Genomic DNA, 22,295 nt, shown 5'->3' on the forward strand with positions numbered 1-22,295 from the left:
CCTGAGAGGTCATGTATGCTTTGCACTCGGCAAGAAAAAATTTCCGAAGCACGTAAAGCAGCCTCCGTTTCCCAGAAAAGGCAAGCCGACGAATTGCTGCAGAGATCCAACAAAAAATTTGCTCCTGTTAGTATTGGGCAAAATGTTTTGGTTAGAATACCAGATGTAGACAGAGGACGAGCTGCACCAAGAAACGTGATGGCTGTTGTTATGGAATGGAAAGAAGACAGTAACCTCTACAAGCTGGGAACATCATCAGGAGTACTTGAAAAATTATACGCAAGAAACGAGTTCCAAGTAGCTGATCATAGGTTCATAGACATGGTGAATGTTCCAGAAAAAAAATTAACGCTAAGAACTGTTGCTGCTGAAGATTCTCAATCAAAGCAAGGTTTTGTAAGATGTGGTTGTAAAAATAATTGCGCAAACAGAAGATGCAAGTGTCTAAAAAAAGGAGTGAAATGCAACTCAAAATGCCACTCATCATTAAATTGCAGAACTAAATAATTAAAAAGAAATAATAATAAAACAATACATGTATTTGTTTTTTTAAGTTCATATACATAATCATGTTCTTTTGATATAGAAGCTTATACAATTTATGTTTACTAATTATTTCTTTTTTTTTTAAGTAGCCATGTGTTATGTAGGTATCATGTTTATACGTACGAAAAAATAAATTGTGCCTTGCATGATGACCTCTCTATATAAATATTTTTATTGCCAAATTTATGCCAAAAAATTTCTTCGGACTTGCTATAGCCTTTGTAAAATTTTTCTTTTTTAATAAAATCAAAATTAAAACAAATATGCACGACTTTTTGCACTTAAAAAAGAGGGATTGGTTTTTAAAACGTTACATAAATTTATATTGATTCGCTAAAACAAGATGTACAAGTACGTCAAGCTTTGGTTATATCCTAATTATCCAATCTTAGGTTTGGCTGTTTAGAGACAGCCAAAGCCCGACATTAAAATGAAATTCGGGGTTTGGTCGTTTTAGATAATCCGATCCTAAGATTGAGCAAAAAAAACAGCCATGGGCCGTTTTTGGGCTTTGCGCCCAACATATACATTAAGTAGGCAAAGTATTACATAGTTAATGTTTTGAAGAATCTCGAGTATAAAGACTGTGTTTTGTGAATAAATAGGACCTACTTTCATGAGAACCTGTGGCATATTTTAAAGATCTAAACATCATTCAATAGGCTATTTGGTATGTGGTCTATTGGCCAGCTTTTTTTGTAATATTCGGTACCTGAAGAATGAAAATTCTTCAACGTCGAACGGTTCATACCCAAACCAAAATTTCTTAAGTAGCTACCTTCTATGAGAAACCTTAAGCCTTCGCTAGAACATTTTTTCTAAATGGTCAAAATCTTCATTGCTTAGGATTCTGTTACTAGACGTTTGTCTTCTTAACTGACCTATAAATAAAAGTTTTTCTCTAAGTGTATCGAGGCCTTAGACAGGACTACAATTTTGAGGTTACTGTTGCGCAATTGTTGTGTTCGATGCATTATATTTTTTACTTTTCTCTGCACGTTTCGGGATTGTACCCTTCCGATATATTCCTTTAGCTGACCTATGTATTTTTCTGAATATGATATTATTATTATTATTATTGTTAAAACAAAAGAAAATATATTTTAGCGAAGAGATGGTTTTGAAATTTTAAAACTATTAAATAATAAAATATAAGTTATTTGTGAATTATGCGACACGCGCATATTTTTTCTAGATTCAACTAAATCTAAAAGGTTTTAAATCCTGGACCCTATAGCAGCTTTTATTGAATAAAAATACAAAGAGATTTAGTTTAGGATTCCAGCCAACAGTTGGTGACGATTCAATATCGACTTTTTATGTTTTGCATATAATATTTTTATAGAAAAAAATGCAGAATTCTTATTTAAGAAGGAAGGTTTTTGGTGAAATACTTTTATATTACAAAATTCTATTCTCATACGTATATGAATGTGTTTTCCCCGTTTTTTAACTCCTTGTATATGTAAGTTACTGCCCTTATTAAAAAGATTAAAAGATTATGGTTTTTTTTATCATTTCTAAATGGGAATTTAAATTTTACATTATTTATATTAAGAGCCATGCCATTTTTAATTATTTATTCCCTTATTAAACAATACAGTTATAAATATGATGAGATTTTTTACGGTAAATTTGAAGAATTTAAAAAATTATTTGACGTAGGTGTAGGAAGTTACATGCATGGTGTCATTAAGAGTTATAAGGTATCATAGCTTAACAATGAATAATTCAGAAGCAAAACTTTTACGCCACGTGTATAATAAATGAAATGTTTATCTAAGATTAAATTCTTAACTATAGAAAAAAAGAAGTGCCATAACCAGTCCTCTCTACAAATATATACTATATATAACATTTATTAATATAATTTAAAAACTTATTAATAATATTTTTTAACTTGTCTTTTATTTAAATATTTTAAAGATATTCTGGAATACACTCCTACACTTTACTCTTATGTCAGGAACACACCTTTACTGACAACGTCAAAAACTCTAATCTGATTCGCGTTGACTGTCGTTTAATTGTTTCCAAAGTAAAAACTCACTAAACGATTAACACTGAATAATATATCTCGAAGCGCGATCTCCTTTAATGACCCATGGAACAATTTAGAAATGTTAAGAATTTTTTACATTGTTTTTGACACCATAGGTAAAAACATTAAACTAAATGTAAGTAGAACCCTAAATAAACGTAACTAATCAATTTAAACTATAAAATAACAGCAAAACAGTGGAAAAGCTAAGAGAATAATTAACGTAATGACATTTTTATAACACTGGTCCGTTCTCGAGTTTGATCGTCCCACACTTAATCAATCAACGCCTTCAGATAAGGCGCTAGCCGGCCGATGTTTATAATTTTCATTTTCGTCGTTGGATGTCGCTGAATCCGGTACACCACGTCGTTCATTTCTGTCACCACATGAAATAGACCTTCCCAATCCTTCTGGAGCTTTGGTGTCTTGACCTTTGTCCTCCGTGGATTGTATAATCTGTCTCTAGTATTAAAACCAGTAGAATTTGTCTTTATGTCATAAACTGATTTCATTCTGTTACTTTCTAGATGAAGTTTATCCCGTGCCTCCTTATGAACCATTTGTAAACACTGTTGTAGATTCTCGACGTACTCCTCGAGGGTTTTAGGCAAACGTACACGAAGTTCATCACCAAATATATTTTTTGTAGGGCTTTTTCCAGTAGACTTTTGGATAGAAGAACAGTATACCGATAGGAATGATTATATTTAAGTATTCCAGTTGGTTTGCTTTCAATTTACCATAATTCTCGAATAGGTTTCAAATGTTCGATTAAATTTTTCGACTATTCCACCAGACTAAGGGTGTAGAAAAGTTGTGCAAATCTTATTGATTTCCAGTAACTGGCACTTATTGGAATATTCGTGATTCAAAGTTTCTTCCTTGGTCTAAATGAATTTCTCTGGGAATATCAAATCGGAATATCCATTTCTGAAATAGCACTAAATAGTACAAAAACTATGAGAATAATTATCGTATTTACATGTTCATAACAATATCCTATATAATATAATTACTTTAAATATTATTTGGCGTTTAAATTAATAAGAAAAAAATTAATAAGTTGGCCTTATTCTTGCCAAACTGTCCTTTGGCTCTGTTTTGTTTTCATTTAGTGCTGACTTTTTTACATGAATGACGCTGGGAAATATTTTTAAAAGTTTCAAGACATTATCCACCTAAATCAAACATTTTAAAGCTTTGCTTACAGCATAGTGCCATAGGGAGACATATTCAAACGTGTCACCTGATAAATGTTACCATTGATATTTTTACGAAATTACCTGCAAAAGTTTGTTATCATATTTTATCCCAGGTACATATGAGTAATCGAAAAATAGGAGTTTTGCAGATTTATTACCGGGCATTTGGGGAAGTGACTAGCCCCTACATTTATCATTTGTTTTTGTCCTTTTAAGCATAAGTATATATATATGAAGTATTTATTAAACATACAATAAATATTCAAGGAGTTTTTTACCTAAGAAATTTCTAAAAACTTATTTTTTTACGATTTTTTAACTCTCGTTTTCCACAGTATGTTCGATATAAAGCGGATTTTTAAAAATTATCAATAATATTTGAATAAAATAAAAAAGTATATGCAGTGATTTTGTTATCTGTCTCCTTTATATTTTAATGCATGCAAATAAATCCGTGATTTAAAAAAGGGGTTTCTGATAATTTTAATTGTTATAGGCCCATAAACCTATTGCTGCTTTTTTAAAAATTTTCGAAACAACTATAGGCACAAGACTGATTAATTTCATTACTTCCAATAACCTGTTTAGTAAAAAAAAACAACACGGTTTCTTAAAAGGCAAACAACACAAACTGCTATTTTTGCATTAATTGAAAACATTGTAGAATACTGAGAAAATGGTGAACTTGCTCTTGGAATGCTTTTAGATCTAACCAAAGTGAATGAATCGTTTGAAGGTCAGTACTGTTAATAAAAAAGTTAGAGAAGTATGGCATAAGGGGTAATGTAATACAGTGGTTTAGGTTTACATTAGGTTTACATAACAGAAAAGAAATAGTAAAAATATCAAAGGATGGGAAACCAGGTTATTTAAACATTTATTTAATGATATAGGAAGGCATATACACAAGGCAGCATACTTGGTCCGGTTGTTTATAATATTTATTAATGATCTTGATCCCCTAATAAATTCTCTTAGCCAGAAAATTGTTAAATATGCTAATGACGCTAATATTATTATTACTGGTAAATCATTAAAAGAATTACTAAATAAAAGAAAAGAATTCTTTGACGAGATCACATACTGGTTTGATACAAATAGATTAATTTTAAACAAAGAAAAAACAAGTATTTTAATGTTTTGAAAAAAGCAATGTAAGATACAAAAGCCTTTGCAAATGGAATTTGACAATAATAGTCGGCCATGCACATACATTCTTTCGTTTCAAAAATCGTGGCGTGTTAAGATGTGACGGTTATCATGCATGAAAGAACGGCATGGTAAAAAGACCGTCAGTACCATACACTTGAAAAAGTATCCAAATGATTTAGCATGTGATTGCGCGTGGTACATCAGTGTCAAGGGAAAAATCGTATGTGTCTAGGCAAAAAGTGTCATTTATCGTGTCGTTTGAAACTGCATGTGATCATGCACAAATTTTCAACGTGAAATTTCGTTCCGCGACGAGTTACGCTATGCCTTCGAGTAGTTCGAGTTAATTTTCGATGTTTGTGGTTTGTTGACTGTGAAATGAATAAAAAGAGAAAAATTTGTATTGTTGCATATGCGGTTCTGGCCGTGGAAACCACGAAAAATAAAAAGAAAAAACGACGTATATGGCAGAAAAAATGGCTGGCTGAGCGAGAAAAATATAGTCACATGTCGCTTTTGCGAGAATTGGGAGATAATGATCCAGGCGACTTTAAAAAGGATGGAGAGCAATACATTTGATGAACTTCTGAGTTTAATGCGACCATATCTTAGTAAACAAGATATTGCAATGAGACAAAGTATACCTGCAGATCTATCGACTTATAACCACTCTTCGTTTTCTTGCTACTGGACGTAGTTATGAAGATCTTAAATTCACTACAAGAATATTTGCTCAAGCTTTAGGACGCATCATACCCGACACATGCAGAGCTCTATATGAGGTATTACATAAGGATTACTTGAAGGTACGTTTAGAATATTTTTTTTATTCAAGCTTATATCAGTTATTTTACATGTTAAAATACGTTGAAAAATCTGATACCAACTGTCCTGCATTTTGTGGCTGCTCCTGAGGTTCCAGACTTCCAGGTGATGGTGCTGGTGAAGATGTTATTGATGATAGCAAACTGGGCGAAGAAAAAGTATTTCGATTTTGAGACTGAAGGTCGAAAATACTAGTGTCTTTAGTTAATTGATTTAGAGCAGCTTTATGTAATATTTTTGTAATCAGGGTTTCAGCGTACATCTGTTGACTCTTATACAACTTTCTAGGTTTTGTGGCAACAAATTTGCCGAAAGCTGTACTTTCTGATTCTTTATCACAGTTTTTCAATGCGTCCTTCGTCTTTGCTCTTTTGACAGGTGTTTTAAAAATCTGTAAAATAAAAAAATCATTGTATGATAAAAAACATGCCGTATGAGAAGACTAACTAAAAGTTGAAGACGTTTTAGTCAGTTTTATAAAAGTTAATACAAGTTGGAACGTCAACAATTAAAAAAAAATTGATTGATTGGTTTTATTAATTCTAAATAAGCTATTTAGCCAAAAGGTTCAAAAATACTAGTAATAATAATAAGCCTTTATATAATAAGCCTTTATTTCCAACAGGCAACTTGCCCAATAACAGGAAACAGTTGCAAAACAATGAAAAATATAGTTAAAAAAAAAACACACACACAAACAAACCTAAAAGAATGAAAAGAAAAGAAAAAGAGTAAAGTAAAGTCACATTCTCAAAAGTTATCCAAAGAATTAGAACAAATAACTATTAATATGATATAAAAACCCAATTATAAAAGTTTAACAAGATAATCACATATTCAACAAAATACTAGTAATACCTACTTAACAACATTTTAATAATTTTGCTGTAACTTAATGAAAATAAATTTCGTATTGATTCTTTTATTTCAGATGCCGTCAAGTGAAGACGATTGAAGAATCGTTGCTGAAGGCTTTAACTCACAATGGCAGATACCAAACTGTGGAGGCGCCATCGATGGAAAACACATTCGCATATTTCCGCCACCAAATACAGGCACATTGTATTATAACTATAAGAACTTTTATAGTATTGTGTTAATGGCGATCGTAAACGCAGAATATGAGTTCTTGTATGTTGATGTTGGAAAAAATGGTCGACTATCGATGGTGGAGTACTAGGATACACAACGTTTTTCAGACATTTAATTTCAGATCGACTTAATTTGCCTCATATTACAGATACTACTGCAAATTTAAACTTCGTGTTTATAGGAGATGAAGCTTTTGCTTTACATGATCATATTTTAAAACCATTTCCACAATGGGATCTTACTCATGAAAGGCGATTATATAATTACAGATTATCAAGGGGAAGAAATGTTGTTGAGAATGTTTTCGGTTTGATTGCAGCCAGATTTCGAATTTTGCATACGCCTATAAACGTTGCCGTTAATAAATTTTGTTACTTTATAATGGCTATATGTGTACATAACTTTCTAAAGAGAAAAGCAAGATCATATGTTAGTGGGAATGCGTTGGATTCAGTAAATGCAACCTCTCACGAAATCAATTACAATGCCGAATGGCGAGTAAGTGAAGTACAACATTCATTGCTTTCACCTTTTTCCTTCTCCTTTCTAGAAGCAGCACGTGGTTGTTGTTCTTCAACTGAAGAAATTTGGCTATTTTGTGTAGCGTTTTCCTCAAGGTTATCACCGGTCTCAAAAGCAAAGGTCTCTTCGGAGGATGACGGACTGTTCGCCATAGTATCAACACTCTCTGTAGGTAACTCATGTTCTCGGGTAAACATTAATAAATCGAAATACCAGAGATTTGCACCTTGCGATAAAATTGCACTAGTGCATCATATCCCAAATTTTTTAAGTTTCTATTCACATACTCCTTCGATTTCACTTTCCACAATGCTGGATGAGACCTATAGATCTCTATGAATTCTGTTAAGAATTCTTTGGTGGCGTGACGCATATCAGTGATAATAAAAATCTAAAATAGCAACTACTTGAAATACGTAGTAACTTTAAAAGACCCTGACGTGGTGTGGAGTGTGGGTACAGAACTCGACGTAAGCAGTACTCCCCACACTCCAACGGAATGCACGTTTAAAATCTCCTCCCGATCTATCATTTTGCGTGCGCATAACGAGGCTCATGATTTTCCACGTATTTTTAGAGATGACACGATAAACCGTGCAAAATAACGTCTGTGTATGGCTGGCTAATGATTTAAATGTAAGCGAAAATGCCAAGATGTTAACCATCAATAAACACCTTAACTGGTCATATTGTATAAACCAGCTAATAAAAAAGTTAAATTCTATTTGTTATGGTATTAGAATAGTTGGAAAATACATGAATGAAAAATACTTAAGAACTCTGTACTTCGCTAACTTTGAATCTATTGTTAAATATAATATAATTTTTTGGGGAAAAGGTAGCATCTTACAATACGTTTTTATTGTTCAAAAAAGGTTGGTAAAAATTGCAAGAAAAATTGCAAGACAAATGGGTTTTCTTCAAAGTTGTAGGTCAGGCTTTAGAGATTTTGATATTATGACCGTAATTCCTTATATATATTTGAATGTTTAATGTTTTTTTTTTTAAACACCTTTTCCAATCAAAAACAGAGCATAATTATACCACAAGGACATTAAACTTTCAGTATCCACTTTATAAACTTTCACTAATAGAAAATATCCAAATTATGCATGTATAAAAGTATTAATCTAACATCAACTAATATATAATAATTAAATATATGTATAAACTCTCTCCAGAACACATAAAAAGAATTGTATCAGTTGGAAGGTTTAAGGTTGTAATTAAGGATTTGTTAGTAAAGCTGGAGCCTTTCTCTTTAAGACACTATTGTTCCCAATCCTAATGCATGTTTTGTTGACATTATTTCATTTCATGTAATTCTTATGTGATTTGAAATAAATGGAATATTATTATTATAATTTTATATGAAGTTTTAAAAGAAAATTCCTAATAAGGTAATTTAAATATCTTAATAAAATAAAATCTTAATTAATAGGGTCTTAATCAAAAGTTAGGATTCTCCAGATCCCATTTAAAGCGTAATTAATCCTGCAACAAATAGAGATGCAAGCCTTAACCCGATGAACTAATATAGTTTTCAATTAATCAAGTAGACTTAAAGATACAAAAAAAAGAAAAAGAAAAGAAGCAAAGACTATATAATATAAAGAAAGAAAGATTATTAAGAAAGCATATACAGGGCGGCTGTTAACCCTTCGCTACTCGCGCGGCGTCTAGTAGACGCCATTCATATTGTTAGCCTAAATTCTAAGTTTGGACTGATAGCGCTGTCAGCGGTCATGTACCTTCCACATGCATTACGATTATTTGCCGGCTTGCATGAGAATAGTCTATGTTGAAACGCAGTGAAGTTATTAGCGAATTTTTACATGTGGAGTCTGTCAGACGCCGCGCGAGTACTTTTGTTAAAATATTGTTCATCGATTTTTTCGCAAAATGGTAAGTTATAACTACATATTTGTATTGTTTTGTAGTGTTTAATAAAAATTTTTTATAGTCAAAGAGATTTTTTGATCCACTTGTTGAAAAAGATGCAGAAATTCTGCGGGAATTAGCTGAAGACGACAGCAATGTATTGTCGGATGCTGAGGATAGTGAAGGTGAAGAAGACGCCGTAGAAAATCAGTTGGAAAGCTCAGATACAGAACAAGAAATATCTAGTGAAGATGACGAAGAGGTGGAAGAACCAGTGGTTAAAATGATATTGGGAAAAGATAAAATAACAAGATGGAAACTACAGATGCCTGTTCAGAACGTAAGAACTCGTTTACATAATATTGTCAGCCATTTGCCTGGGGTCAAAGGTGCAGCTAGAAATGCAAGATCTGTTTTAGCTTGTTGGAGTGCTTTTTTTGACGACGATATATTAAACCTAATTGTCAGTAATACTAATAAGTATATTTTTAGTAAGAAGGATTCATATAGCAGAGAGAGAGACTACAAGATAACCAACTTGTCTGAAATTAAAGCATTTATTGGTTTGTTGTATATGGCAGAATTCCATAGGAATAGTCGACTAAACACAGCAGACCTTTGGGCTATTGATAATTCTGGCATTGAGCTTCTCCGAATAACAATGTCTCGAAATAGATTTCATTTCCCCATGCAAAATGTGCGGTTTGATGAAAAAGAAACGCGGAATGAACGGAAAATCTGTGACAAGCTGGCTCCTATAAGAGACCTTTTTAAAATGTTTGTTGAAAAGTGCCAACAAAATTATTCTGTTGGTGAGTATGTCACAGTCGACGAAATGTTGCTACCGTTCAGGGGCAAGTGTTCATTTCGACAATACATTCCGAGCAAGCCATCAAACTATGGTATAAAGATATTAGCCCTTGTTGATTCTAAAATGTTTTATACTACCAATTTGGGAATATATGTTAGGGTGCAACCTGTAGGACCTTACAAAGTTGACAATAGTGCTATATCTGTAGTAAAAAGACTATGTGCCCCACTGAGTGGTAGTGGAAGAAATATTACCGGCGACAACTCACTTGCTTCTATTCTCTAGCATGCACCATGATTCAGCCATTGATGTTACAACTGGTGAAAAGAAAAAACCTGATATCGTAACTTTCTACAATGAGACAAAAGTGTTGACGTTGTAGATAAACGTTGTGCCACTTATTCGGTGTCTAGAGACACTAACCGCTGGCCGATGACAGTTTTTTATTCAATGCGGAACCGAATGGAGGGGAAGGGACGAGTAAGAAGTCCAGAATGGAGGCTTCTGGTACCCGGAAAAGGTGTTATATTTGCGGTCGGAAAAAAAATCGTATGACTAAATATACCTGTATAAAGTGTGAAAATTATATTTGCCTAGAACATGCAAACTACACCTGCCACTCCTGCAATTAAAAAAATTATTGATTTTATTTTTTTAAATTTTATATTATTTTATTATGTTACTCATCGATTACTTTGCAGTTTAAATTATTATCTTGAGTTAAAAATGGTTATATTAATGTCTCTGTTATCTTGGCATTTTATATTATTTGATTTTGTGGACATTACATATTATTATCTGTTCAATATTGAAATACATTTATATAAATTAAACCCAGTTTAATTCGTGAATATTTCATTATATATCTTATTTAATATCTTTGTTTAATGTAAAATAAATATTTACAGTAATTTTGGACTTTTTTTCGATAATACAAGAGGCAATCACATATTAGTTACCTTGGCGTCTCTTAGACACCGCGCGAGTAACGGCGCGGCGTGAGGAACTATGACGCGGTTAATGGAGGGTTAATCTTCCCCCTTATTTTTTTAATATGTTTATATAAAAATTTGAATTTTTGCACACATCATTAGCAACCTACTACTTTTTGATCCCTAGCCCATTTTGCAAAACTTCAAAATGGCTTCCTGCCGCCATAAATAAAATTAAATAGAACGGGAGGTCAAGCAATACATCCAAAGCTCCTAGTGTATAGCTTATGGTCTTAGAATATTATTGTCATTACTTCTACCCACGGCAAAATGGCAGGCTATCAAAATATTCTTTTTGGCATTTTTCTTTTCTTTTCTGTTTAGGTGTAATTTGTTTGTAGGTGTGTTGTTATTTTGTCAATTATTTTGATAAAAGTTACTGTTCTACACAAAAACTTATTTGATTTACTAATACCTTTAAAAAAGAATTATACCGAGAGAAGAAAATATTTTTTCTATTTTATTCAGTACAATTTTATTTGTACCTTGATTTAAATTTCACTGTATAGACGAATAATACCGGGTGATGCGTCGCCGAGCGGAACATAGGAAATCCCATGTAAATTTTAAGGGGGTCCATTATTGGCTTCCTTGTACATTTTACAAAAAAAATGTAAGATAACTTTTTGAAGAGACCAATCTGGCAAACCCTCGTGCAAAGTTTCGAAAAATTTTAATAAGATAATCTTGAATTATTCAATTAAATGTAATTGAAAAATTACCAAATTTTTGGTTCAGGTAAATCCAAACGGGAACCAGTAAAATGAATATTGTCACTGACGTGAGGAACATATTTTTCTTTAAATCGTAGGCTTACAAAACATGACAAAATTTCGAAAAAACATTATCTGCTATAAATTTTGACCCTAAATCAAATGGTAATATTAAGAAATTATTTAGAAAATCGGAAAGCGTAGTTTTTGCGGGCTTAGGGGGTTATTTGGTGAATAGCTTTTTTGAAGTTTTTTTCATCGCAATGTGGATTTAATTTTTGAAAACTACATATTTTTACCAAAAAAAAAGTACTCCTGATCACATCACCTAGAGCGATAGTTCTCGAGAAAATTGGGGGTAATGAGTTTGGTCTGACGCATTGCTAACTGGTTAATCAAAATAAACTTCTGAAAGTTATGGCGTTTTTAAAAGTAATCAAATTAAAAAATTTAAATGTGGCAATTAAATAATTAATTCAAAAATTAAAATTTCATGATGTTTTAAAATATCTTGCTTTAAAAAATTAAATAAACCAAATTTTAAAATTCCTTATTCTATTACAATAGATAAAAATTAACAACTAAATTAAATCAAACCCAACTATTTTAGAAATATTTTATAAATTAACATTATACACTTTGGTTTTTAAGCTTTAGTTATCACGCTAATATGTGATGTCAATCAGATAACCGATTTACCGTAAACGTTTAATATTATGCACAATTTTTTTAAATATAATTGGCATTAATCCTCCAATTTAAATAATAAAAATCAACTGTGCAATTAGCAGACTAATTGGCCTCAGTTAGAAATTTTGAAGCGGTACGCGATAAGATCTTAAATTACTAGGGTTTCTCTGGTCCGTTTTATATTAAAACGCTCAACAAAAATAAGTTATAATGTTATATCCACAATGAAGCTTCTAGCCCGGAGCTTATCTCCGTTTCTTTTATACAGAGAGATTTATTTTGCATAAGTAGGTTTATTTCAACAATATTGCTACCCCAACTTAAGCGTCATCAAGGCCGAAAGGTAATATTTTATATTCAGAAGCTACGGCATCACTTTTATTATTTTAATGCTATTGCCTTTTGAGAAATGCGGGCGTTAAAGTACTGAGGCAGTGACGACATGATCTGAGCAATGAAAAGAGGTAAAGTCGAAAAGTTTCGGAGAGTGGAAGTTTAGTAGGTTTATTTATCACTACAACAAAACTCGTTCTCTCAAATTAAAGGCTAAACTTTAACTTGACGGAAATGTTAAGTGGGCATGCTTTTATTGAGTTTCGGCGAAAACTATTTAACAAGAACAAGCCTCGCTATGAAGTTTTTTGCAACGGTTGCGCTTTAATCCTTTTAAAGTATTAAACTTAATGCGTTCACAAAAATAAATTATATAATTTCAGGATATAGGTACATTTATGTACTATTTCATATTTTTGTTTATGTAAGCTGAACAAGGATTTGAAGTAAAAAATTTTGCATGCACGTACACATGCTGCATTTCAATTAAAGCCGGTCCTAAACACCAATCCCTTTTGAAACAACAAATGAATATTCGGTGCGGCGGATTTGAAAATCTGCTTAACCCGAACATTTCTCTTCTGCAGTATTTCTTGGCATTAAGCAAACCTCAGGGTGCAGTTGTATCTCCAGATTAAATCCTTAATAACATAATTTATTTGTTAAATTTCTATATCCTGATATAGATTACAATAATAAGTATAAATATGAACATGCTAACATATATTTGAGCTTATCACTATCTTGATGGAACGTAATTGCTTTTGAAATCGAAAATTGCATTTTTTGTGTTCGTGGTGAAAAGTACATTTGAGAATAATTACCAGAATAACAAATCGACAATTCACTAATACCTTATTGCATGAAATACCTGTAGAGGATCCTAAAGTCAAAACACAAATTAATTCTTATAATTTTATAAAAAATCTGACTAAATATCTATGGAAACAAAACCCCATCTACCATCTAGAAGTAAATAATGAAAGACTATTAATAAAGCATATATAGAAGAATATAAAATAGCATATGCAATATTATGCATAAGGAATGAGGCATGAGAAAACAACTACACAGGGTGTCATTGAAGTTAAACACAAGTTTAACAAAAATTATGTTAGGAGCTAACTATGCGCGTCAAAGCCCACCTATCTTTGATAAAAACTTTTTACACACGAATTTCAGTTGAAAAAATTGAAAACAGGAAACTTTTCAGTAGAGATTAGAGAGATAAAGTCTGTAATGGTGTAGTCTATAATAGCTCTAAACCACCCCATAAAATTTCAATTAAATACTCAATAAACCTTTCCCAAAGAAAATAAAATCCTTTGAATCCATAAGCCCATTATTGAGATTATATCTAAAAATAAAAAGAAGCCCACAAACAAATAAACAATGGAAAAGAGCAACAACAGTGCTGGAAGCGAGTCCGGAGGAAGAGAGTGCGAATAAGTCAAGTTAGTTTTAGATGACGTGATGCTCGAAAAGAATGTACATCTTTTCGAAAAACTATATAGTCATTTTAATCATAATTATGAAAACGAAAGATATATCGTTACGTTGTCTAAAATAAATGGCTTTATGAAAGCGTAATTAATAAATAATACCATAAATTACAAAAGTTTCGACCCAATAAATATTTCAATTTTCAGTGGTGCCTACACGATTATTATTAGGTACCAGACCATCCCAAATTAAAGCATCTTAAATGCTTTAACTTGCCTAGACCGCACTATTATGCTTTGATTTATATGCTGTTTTCTATTTTATTCAAAAGTTGGTTCAGATTGATTCGTTTAAGTTTATAGTAAATTAAGTTGTTTTATCATGACACTAATGATTATTTATTTTAAATCGAGACGATATTTAATGTTTATGCGGTTTGCCTGCAGCCACTGTTTTCAGGCCAGAATACTCGTGATTCAGGCGGTTTATGTCAGTTTACAGAAGTCGCTTTGTGTTTCTGCCGGACTTTCGTATCTGACTTAGTCTAATTTGTGCCAATATAAATATGCACAAGTTTGCTACAATTGTGCCTACTTAAAGTCATAATAAAAATTTAGTTAATTTTTCTTTATGAAACATTAATAAAAATAAAAATTATGTCTTTATACTGTAGTATTATATTGCACTTATATAATACTACAGTGATATTACAGTATAATATTAATAATATTGTTATTTATCATTTCATTACTTACTTAATAAGTCTATAAATACAGATATATTTTGAATAGAAAAGTGTAAAAATAATTTCATTATACCATTACATTATTATTGTTTATTACAAATTCTTTAACCTAATTTTTTAATAAAATGCTAAATATAATATAAAGAGTGTCAATTTTATTATTAGAATTCTGTATTGTGTTTTAATTGCTATTTTGAAATTTAATAAAATGTTTACAAATTTATTCTCTAACGAAGACATTCATTCGGTCCGTACTTAAGATGTTAATCTAAAAATATTTGCGCAGGGCACTGAGAAAGCGTCGGACTGCTAAAAATTGGTTCTTGTTTGAGTTTTCCCGAAGCGGCTCGAACATTTTTATTTAAATTTCTGGAAAACTTTTGTGGCTGATTTATGTTTCTTGAAGTTAAAGGTAAGAAGTTTAAAAGAAATAAGTTAGTTTTTGAAAAGGACTTTTTCAACTTATCCTTAAGGTTAGTTTATTTGTCAATTGTCTGTTTTATTAGATTAATTAATTATTATGTGATAATTCACCTAGCCTACTACTAGATTGAGGTTTCGTTACATAACTATACAGCGTGTTTCAGAACTATGGGATCAAACTTCTGGGGTTGTTCAGTGCAACAGAAGAATCCATTTGAGTATAGGAACCCATGTCCCGAAATGCGTCACTATGCCACTACGGCGCTAAGACGCGTAAAAATTTATAAAAAACAGTAATTACCTAAATAGGATCTGATGCATTTATTTTTACCTTTTGTACATGATACCATAACAACAATTGTTTAAAATCAACGCTTATCAATGTCAATTCTCAATGTCATGTTTAAACATTTTATAGCTTACAATTTTTAGACATTTATTGCTAATGGAAAACTTTACCAATCAAGAATTGGTGGATATGCATTTGGCATACGGAGCAACAAACTGCAATGCACGAGCAGCATCGCGGTTGTATCATGAACGTTATCCCGAACGACAGCATCCTGGAGTACAAAAAGTTTAATGCGGTTCATCGGCGGCTCGCTGAGACAGGCATGTTTAAGACCAAGATGCATGATACTGGTGTTGCTCGAACCGTAAGAACGGTCGAATTTGAAGAAGAGGTGTTTCATCGAGTTGCCGATGAACCATCAAATAGCACACGTGACGGCGCTAAGAATATAAATACGAGTAACGCTTCTGTCTGGCGGGTACTACACGAGCAACAACTCCATCCTTACCACTTCCAGAAGGTTCAAAGTATGACTGCAGCCGATTATCATCCTAGAGTTCAATTTTGTCGATGGCTTCTGGATTACATCATTGCACAACCAAATTTTTTACGATATGTTTTGTGGATCGATGAAGCCTCTTTCACAAGAGACGGTATTTTTAATAGTAGGAATAGCCATGTTTAGGACGAAGAAAATCCTTATGCAATTTTTCCAAGAAAACATCAGAATCGTTGGTCTGTCAACGTATGGGCAGGCATTGTTGATGATTATTTAATTGGGCCATACCTTCTACCGGAACGGTTAACAGGACCTATTTATCTGCGATTCTTGGATGAAGTTCTCCCAGGACTCCTTGAAAATGTTCCACTAAACGTTAGACAGCAAATGTGCTTTTAGCATGATGGAGCGCCGGCTCACTTTGCTGTACAAGTACGCGAGTATTTGGCTCCGCGGTTTGGGCACCGTTGGATTGCCAGAGGTGGAGCAGTTTCTTGGCTTTCTAGGTCATCCGATTTAACGTCACTTGATTTTTTCTTGTGGGGACATGTAAGGTCTTTAGTCTTCAAAACTCCAGTAGAATCAGAGCTAGACTTAATTGGACGAATAACAGCAGTTTTTGAAATCATTCAAAACGAGGATCAAATTTTTAGTGTAGTCCGCCGAAATCATGTGCGGCGTTTAAATCGGTGTATTGAGGTTGGAGGAAGACATTTTGAATAATTGTTGTGATGGTATCATATACAACAGGTAAAAATAAATGCATCAGATCTTATTTAGGTAATTAATATTTTTTCTAAATTTAAACGCGTCTTAGGGCCGTAGTGGCCTAGTGATACATTTCCGGACATGGGTTCTTATACTCAAATGCATTCTACTGTTGCACTGAACAACCCCTAGAAGTTTGATCCCATGGTTCTAAAACACCCTGTATTATTAAAATACTTTTTGATATTTCGTAAATTATTATGTTAATCAAATCTATTTACTACGATAAGGACGTCAATCTATAACAATAATTGCTACTACAGAATAGCTTACGCAGAGGGCTTTATTCTGGACATTATTCTGCAAAAGGATAAGTTCAAGCATTCGCTTTGCAAACGCATGCAAATGGTTTTTCAAATAATAGAGAAATAGTGTAAAATATGATATTTATACAGGGGATTATAGGGGAGGAATGATGGATATTTTGGTATGTTGTAGTATTTAAAATTCTGAACAAAATAGTTCATATAAAGATATATTCTAATCTCAATAGTGGCTCAAATACAGCTACTTGAATTTAATGCTAGTGTGAGAGCATGGCAATTTTTATTTATTAACTTTCAATACAAATAAATGAAAATTCACTGTTAATACTTCAGCAGACTTCTCAACTCTAGGAATAAAGAAACTTCAAGTGTAGTTCTTTGGTGGGCATCATGACATTCCTTAATGCGGGCAACACGATGCAAAATTAAGGATTAACTCGTCTCGAGTATTTACTTTTTCTTGATAAACTTTATTTTTCAGCCATCCTCACAATCCAAAATCTAGGGGCTAAGGTCAAGGCGACATTGATAGCCAAATGATGGGACCACCGCGGCCGATCTAACGTCTTGTGAAAGTTTTCATTATTCAAGTATTATGTCACTTGGCGGCTGTAATATAGAATGGCTGTAATACCCTCTATTGGTATATTGTCTTATAAAAAAATTAAATACAAGGCTTCTGTAAGACGTTGTGGTAATACAACGGGTCCAAGAAACATTCTGTCAATAATTCCGCACCTCATATTTATGGAAAATCGATATTGGAGTTATATTCAGTAGCGGCATGTGAATTTTCATCAGACCACCGATGCCAGTTATAGGTGTTCTTAATACCGTCGCGACTGAAGGTTGATTCATCAGTGAATAGTATTGATAAAATTGATTGAGATTAATGATTTACCCAATGACAAAATTCAAGTCTACTAACGAGATCATTGGGTTCCAGGTGTTGAACATGAAATAGATGCCAACCTTACTCATGTAATGTCCGCCATACCTTTACGTGAGGAGCACCAATGCGTACAACAATTCTTCGTGTACTCGTACCAGGACTACGTTCCAACGATTCAAGGATCTGTTTTAATTCATCCAAGTTTTGTTGATTTGCGTGTTCGAATTTAAATCTGCTGGGTACACTACCAGTCTCACGCAGATCAAGACACGATTAAGGAATCTTGGGCTCGGTAATCGAAAACCATATTCTCTACAAGATGCTTCGGCACTTCCGTTGCAGGCACCATATCGGTATATTTTGAGTGCGTAGAGACCTGTGGTCATCATTAACAATTAACATTGACAATTTATGATGACAATAGTGTAAATGCTAACTGATTAATGCAACTGTCATCCATGACGCTATTTGTCGTTCACCGCCCACTTAATCAAGAGCTAGACCAACTTCAAATAGCTGTATCTTATATAGCATTTATTGACATTAGGATACATGTTTATATGAACTTTTTTATTCAGAACTATGAATAGTAAAACATACCAAAATATCCACCATTCCTCCTGAAATACCCTATATATCCTATATTTTTAAGGTTTAAGATACATATAATAACCTATATTATATGTATCTTAAACCTTAAAAAGATATGCTATCCAGTAAAAAAAGAAAACTAACGTTTTTACCGGTTCCTAAACTGTCAAGTACATCACTAAGTTTTGCTTTGGAAAACAAGTACCCTAGAGTACTCCATGCCAAACTAAATTATAAACTCTCAAACAAAGAAAAAATAGTAAGCATATATTTAATCTGAGCAGGGTAAGCACACAATCGAAAGGACCTGATCCTCACCCCCAGGATAGGTTATATAGATCTATATGTGCAGCGCTATTGTCTGAGACTATAAAGTAAATCATATCACAATTTGTCGAAAACTAGACTATGTTTAAATAATCTCATACCTCAATATAACGGGAGTCATAAAAATCACCCCGACTAGAGGCTTGTAGGTAATGCTGTCTGGATATTTAAAGAATGTCTGCTTACTCGCAAAGCCGCCCTCGTTAACTTGTGCTACATAACGAAATTGGTTCTCTTTCGTTTCAACATCACCCTCTGCATGTTATGATACAGTCTACGACAATTCTAAAAAAAACTCAAATTTAGAATTAGCAATCAATTAACTCAGGAATAATTTGGGAGATAATAATTATCATGGTGAAAGATCGAATCAGCAAGAAAACCATAGACCAATAAGAAAAATAAAAAGTTGAAAGCTTGCAAACATTTACCCCAAAATCCCTGTTTAGTTTTACTTACTTTTACACTGATAAGTGTAAATTCAACCACCTTTTTAGATTTGATGGTGCCAATTTTGTATAAAAGAAATAAGAGGAATGTATGACTCCTCGTACTACGGTAAAATATGGGAGTAGAAATAGCCTAGTCTTGGGTTTTATGGCTGAAAACAGACTGAGAAATTCTCATTTCATTGAAAGTTTAATGGACAGATGTTGCTGTATATAAAAGCTGAGTATAAAAGCAGAAAAGTTTTTTTTTTTTTAAAGTTACACGAAAATTATTTTGAACAGAATAATGAAGTTTGAATAATGAATATTTAATTGTAGAGTAAAAATGATAACATAAAGCAATTTCAAAGAACTAATAATTTAAATATTTTAGCACATGTTCAAATAAGAAGATAACAAAGATATTTTTTTATTATAATTTTATATACCCATTTTTAGAAATAAATTTTGTCGAGCTTTTCCCAATTTATATCGTAAATAGTTTTTTTTAATCCTTTTATGGCTTTTTTTGTTTTAAAGTTAATCATTGGTTTAACCCTTATAAAGTTTGAAAATGTCATAAATTTATCCAGCCAATTTAAAAGTTGCTCACTTTTGTAAGTGTCGATCTGACCCCCCGTTATAATAGCTTTAAAATGTATTTTTAATTTTAATCGTAAACTTTTTTAATGTTTCTATTAGTTTATATCGATGTTAATGTATTGCTGACGTTAGTTTAAGTACAATTTTGTACTTATAGGCCATATCTATCAAAGACAGAAATTACTAAAATCGTAAGTTATAACTTATTTAAAAAATTATAAAATAAAGTGTAACCAGTTTAGGTTAAATCACCCTATAGCCGTAAACCTTTATGCAGATTTTTTTGAATAAATTTTATAATTACCATGAAAAAGGCATTATTCTTGTAAAGCTATTTCAAAGTAATTTATAAATCTAAACAGAACTTTTAAAAATCTGAAAGTAAAAGAATTCTGTCTTATTACACCAGAAAATGTATTTAACTGGATTTATCGTTGTAAAGATAATATCTTTGAGTTAAAAAGTTTTATAATTCAGTTAACTAAATCACTTAAGTCGTCTTTGAATGTAATTCCTTAAAATTATATTCCCTTAATTTTCCAGTTTATGAATCCACTTTTGCTGCGTTCTAAATTAATTATTATTTCAAAAAAGATATGTTTGCCCTTGTTTTTGGCGTACCACTAATAGAAACTGCTATGCTCTAGACAGAAACATAAATACAAGTTTGCGGCAAATTTTAATATAGGGTAAAAGTGAAATAATTGTTTATTGAAAAAAGGTGATTTTTTGGAACATTTTACTGCTCTCTTTTTTTTACAGAATTTCAAATTATTGTCTGTTTATCAGGTATTTATCAGTTAGGTTGAGACTAAGCTGTAATGCAGATTACTTTGGTAAGATGATTTTAATAAGCAATAATGAATATAAAGCCTAATTTGCCTAAAGTAAACTATAAGGAACCAAACCAAAGACAAAAAAAAATTCTTTTTTACAAAAGATTCTTTTACAATATTTTATAAACAAGTCCTATTGGATATACAAAACTCTAAACGAAATGTTAACACAAAACTCAACATCATTCAAGAAATATATCCATTGTGTGTGGGCTACAAGTTGAGTTAGGCCTCTAGGGAATACTGTAAGACACTTTAGATGGAATTTGTGGCAATCTTTTTTTTGTTTTTGACCTACAACAGATAATACAGCTGGGTTTTATAGAAAATAATAAGCTCAATAAAATTTGCGATGTAGAGTAATACAATTTCGAAGCACTTTAACATTTATTCTAGGAATATTTCTTTTTTATGAAAGGATATAATTACGTAATGACTGTTTTAAGTTAGTTTTTAATCAGTTTTATCAACAAGCAGGTAACAACTGAGATCAAATTGGGTTGGTTGGGGACAAGACATAAGCTGAAAAATGACAAAACGTAATCAACGATAGAACTTGCGATACCCCAGCGACTCCTAAACCAACCCAACAATACTGTAAAGAATATAAGTACCAATGTCTTCTTAGCAGCTCATTTGTTTCTTGGTCTCAAGCGTTTAACCTACGAACTTTTTAGTTGCAATTCTGTTATGTATCTGTTTTGATCTCAATAGCATATGTCATCATTTTTTTTAAGCAGGCTATACATATTAGCAGTTTCTCGGTTAATTATTTAGATACTATTGCAACTCCATTAACTTATCAATCCCATGTAAAAATTATATTTTGCTTAATGTTTTGGAGATAAACAGCTATTTTGCATTTTTAGGTCCTTTAAATATTAAGGTATAGATAGTTAATATATCTTGTTGATGGATATTGTGGCCATGTTAAGTTTTTGAATGTTAAAGTTTAGTAATCTCTATAGCAATCGTATGTAGATTATCAATATTCCCTGATAAGAGAACCACATCGCCATAGCCAATTTTAATCTCTTCACTTCGGAATGTTTTTTTCCTATTAGCTTGTCTGCAAGTCTTTTTCCTAAAAAAAGCTATTATATTAAATTCAATTGACTTGAGGCCATTTGGCGAAGATGAATATCACGTCAACCGATTATGATTAAAACCATTTCCAGCGACATCTTATTTTTCAACAATTGCACGACAGCGCTTCCACTATCTTTAATAACTTAAATAGATAATTTGATAGAAAACGTTCCTCTATTTATCCTTAAATATTATACAGAACGATGTGGATCATGAATTTTAAAATATCACATTTGTAAATGGATGAAAGCTACATCTATAAATCACTATAACTTTTAACTATATACGAC

At 32.1% G+C, this 22,295-nt stretch overlaps 2 protein-coding genes across 2 annotated transcripts in view; both read left to right on the forward strand.

The window, feature by feature from the left end:
• The window catches only part of LOC126749218 (uncharacterized), a 504,530-nt gene that overhangs the window by 132,265 nt on the left and 349,970 nt on the right, over nucleotides 1-22,295 (forward strand). The gene's annotated exons all lie outside the window — the stretch shown is intronic.
• Nucleotides 9,185-10,799, forward strand: LOC126749219 (piggyBac transposable element-derived protein 4-like). The gene is made up of 2 exons (XM_050458904.1): nucleotides 9,185-9,288; nucleotides 9,347-10,799. The coding sequence occupies exons 1-2, from the start codon at nucleotides 9,286-9,288 to the stop codon at nucleotides 10,358-10,360; spliced, it is 1,017 nt and encodes a 338-aa protein (XP_050314861.1). The 5' UTR covers nucleotides 9,185-9,285; the 3' UTR covers nucleotides 10,361-10,799.

The sequence above is a fragment of the Anthonomus grandis genome, chromosome 22 (assembly GCF_022605725.1).
Source record: "Anthonomus grandis grandis chromosome 22, icAntGran1.3, whole genome shotgun sequence".
In the NCBI taxonomy this organism is placed as follows: Eukaryota; Metazoa; Arthropoda; class Insecta; order Coleoptera; family Curculionidae; genus Anthonomus; species Anthonomus grandis.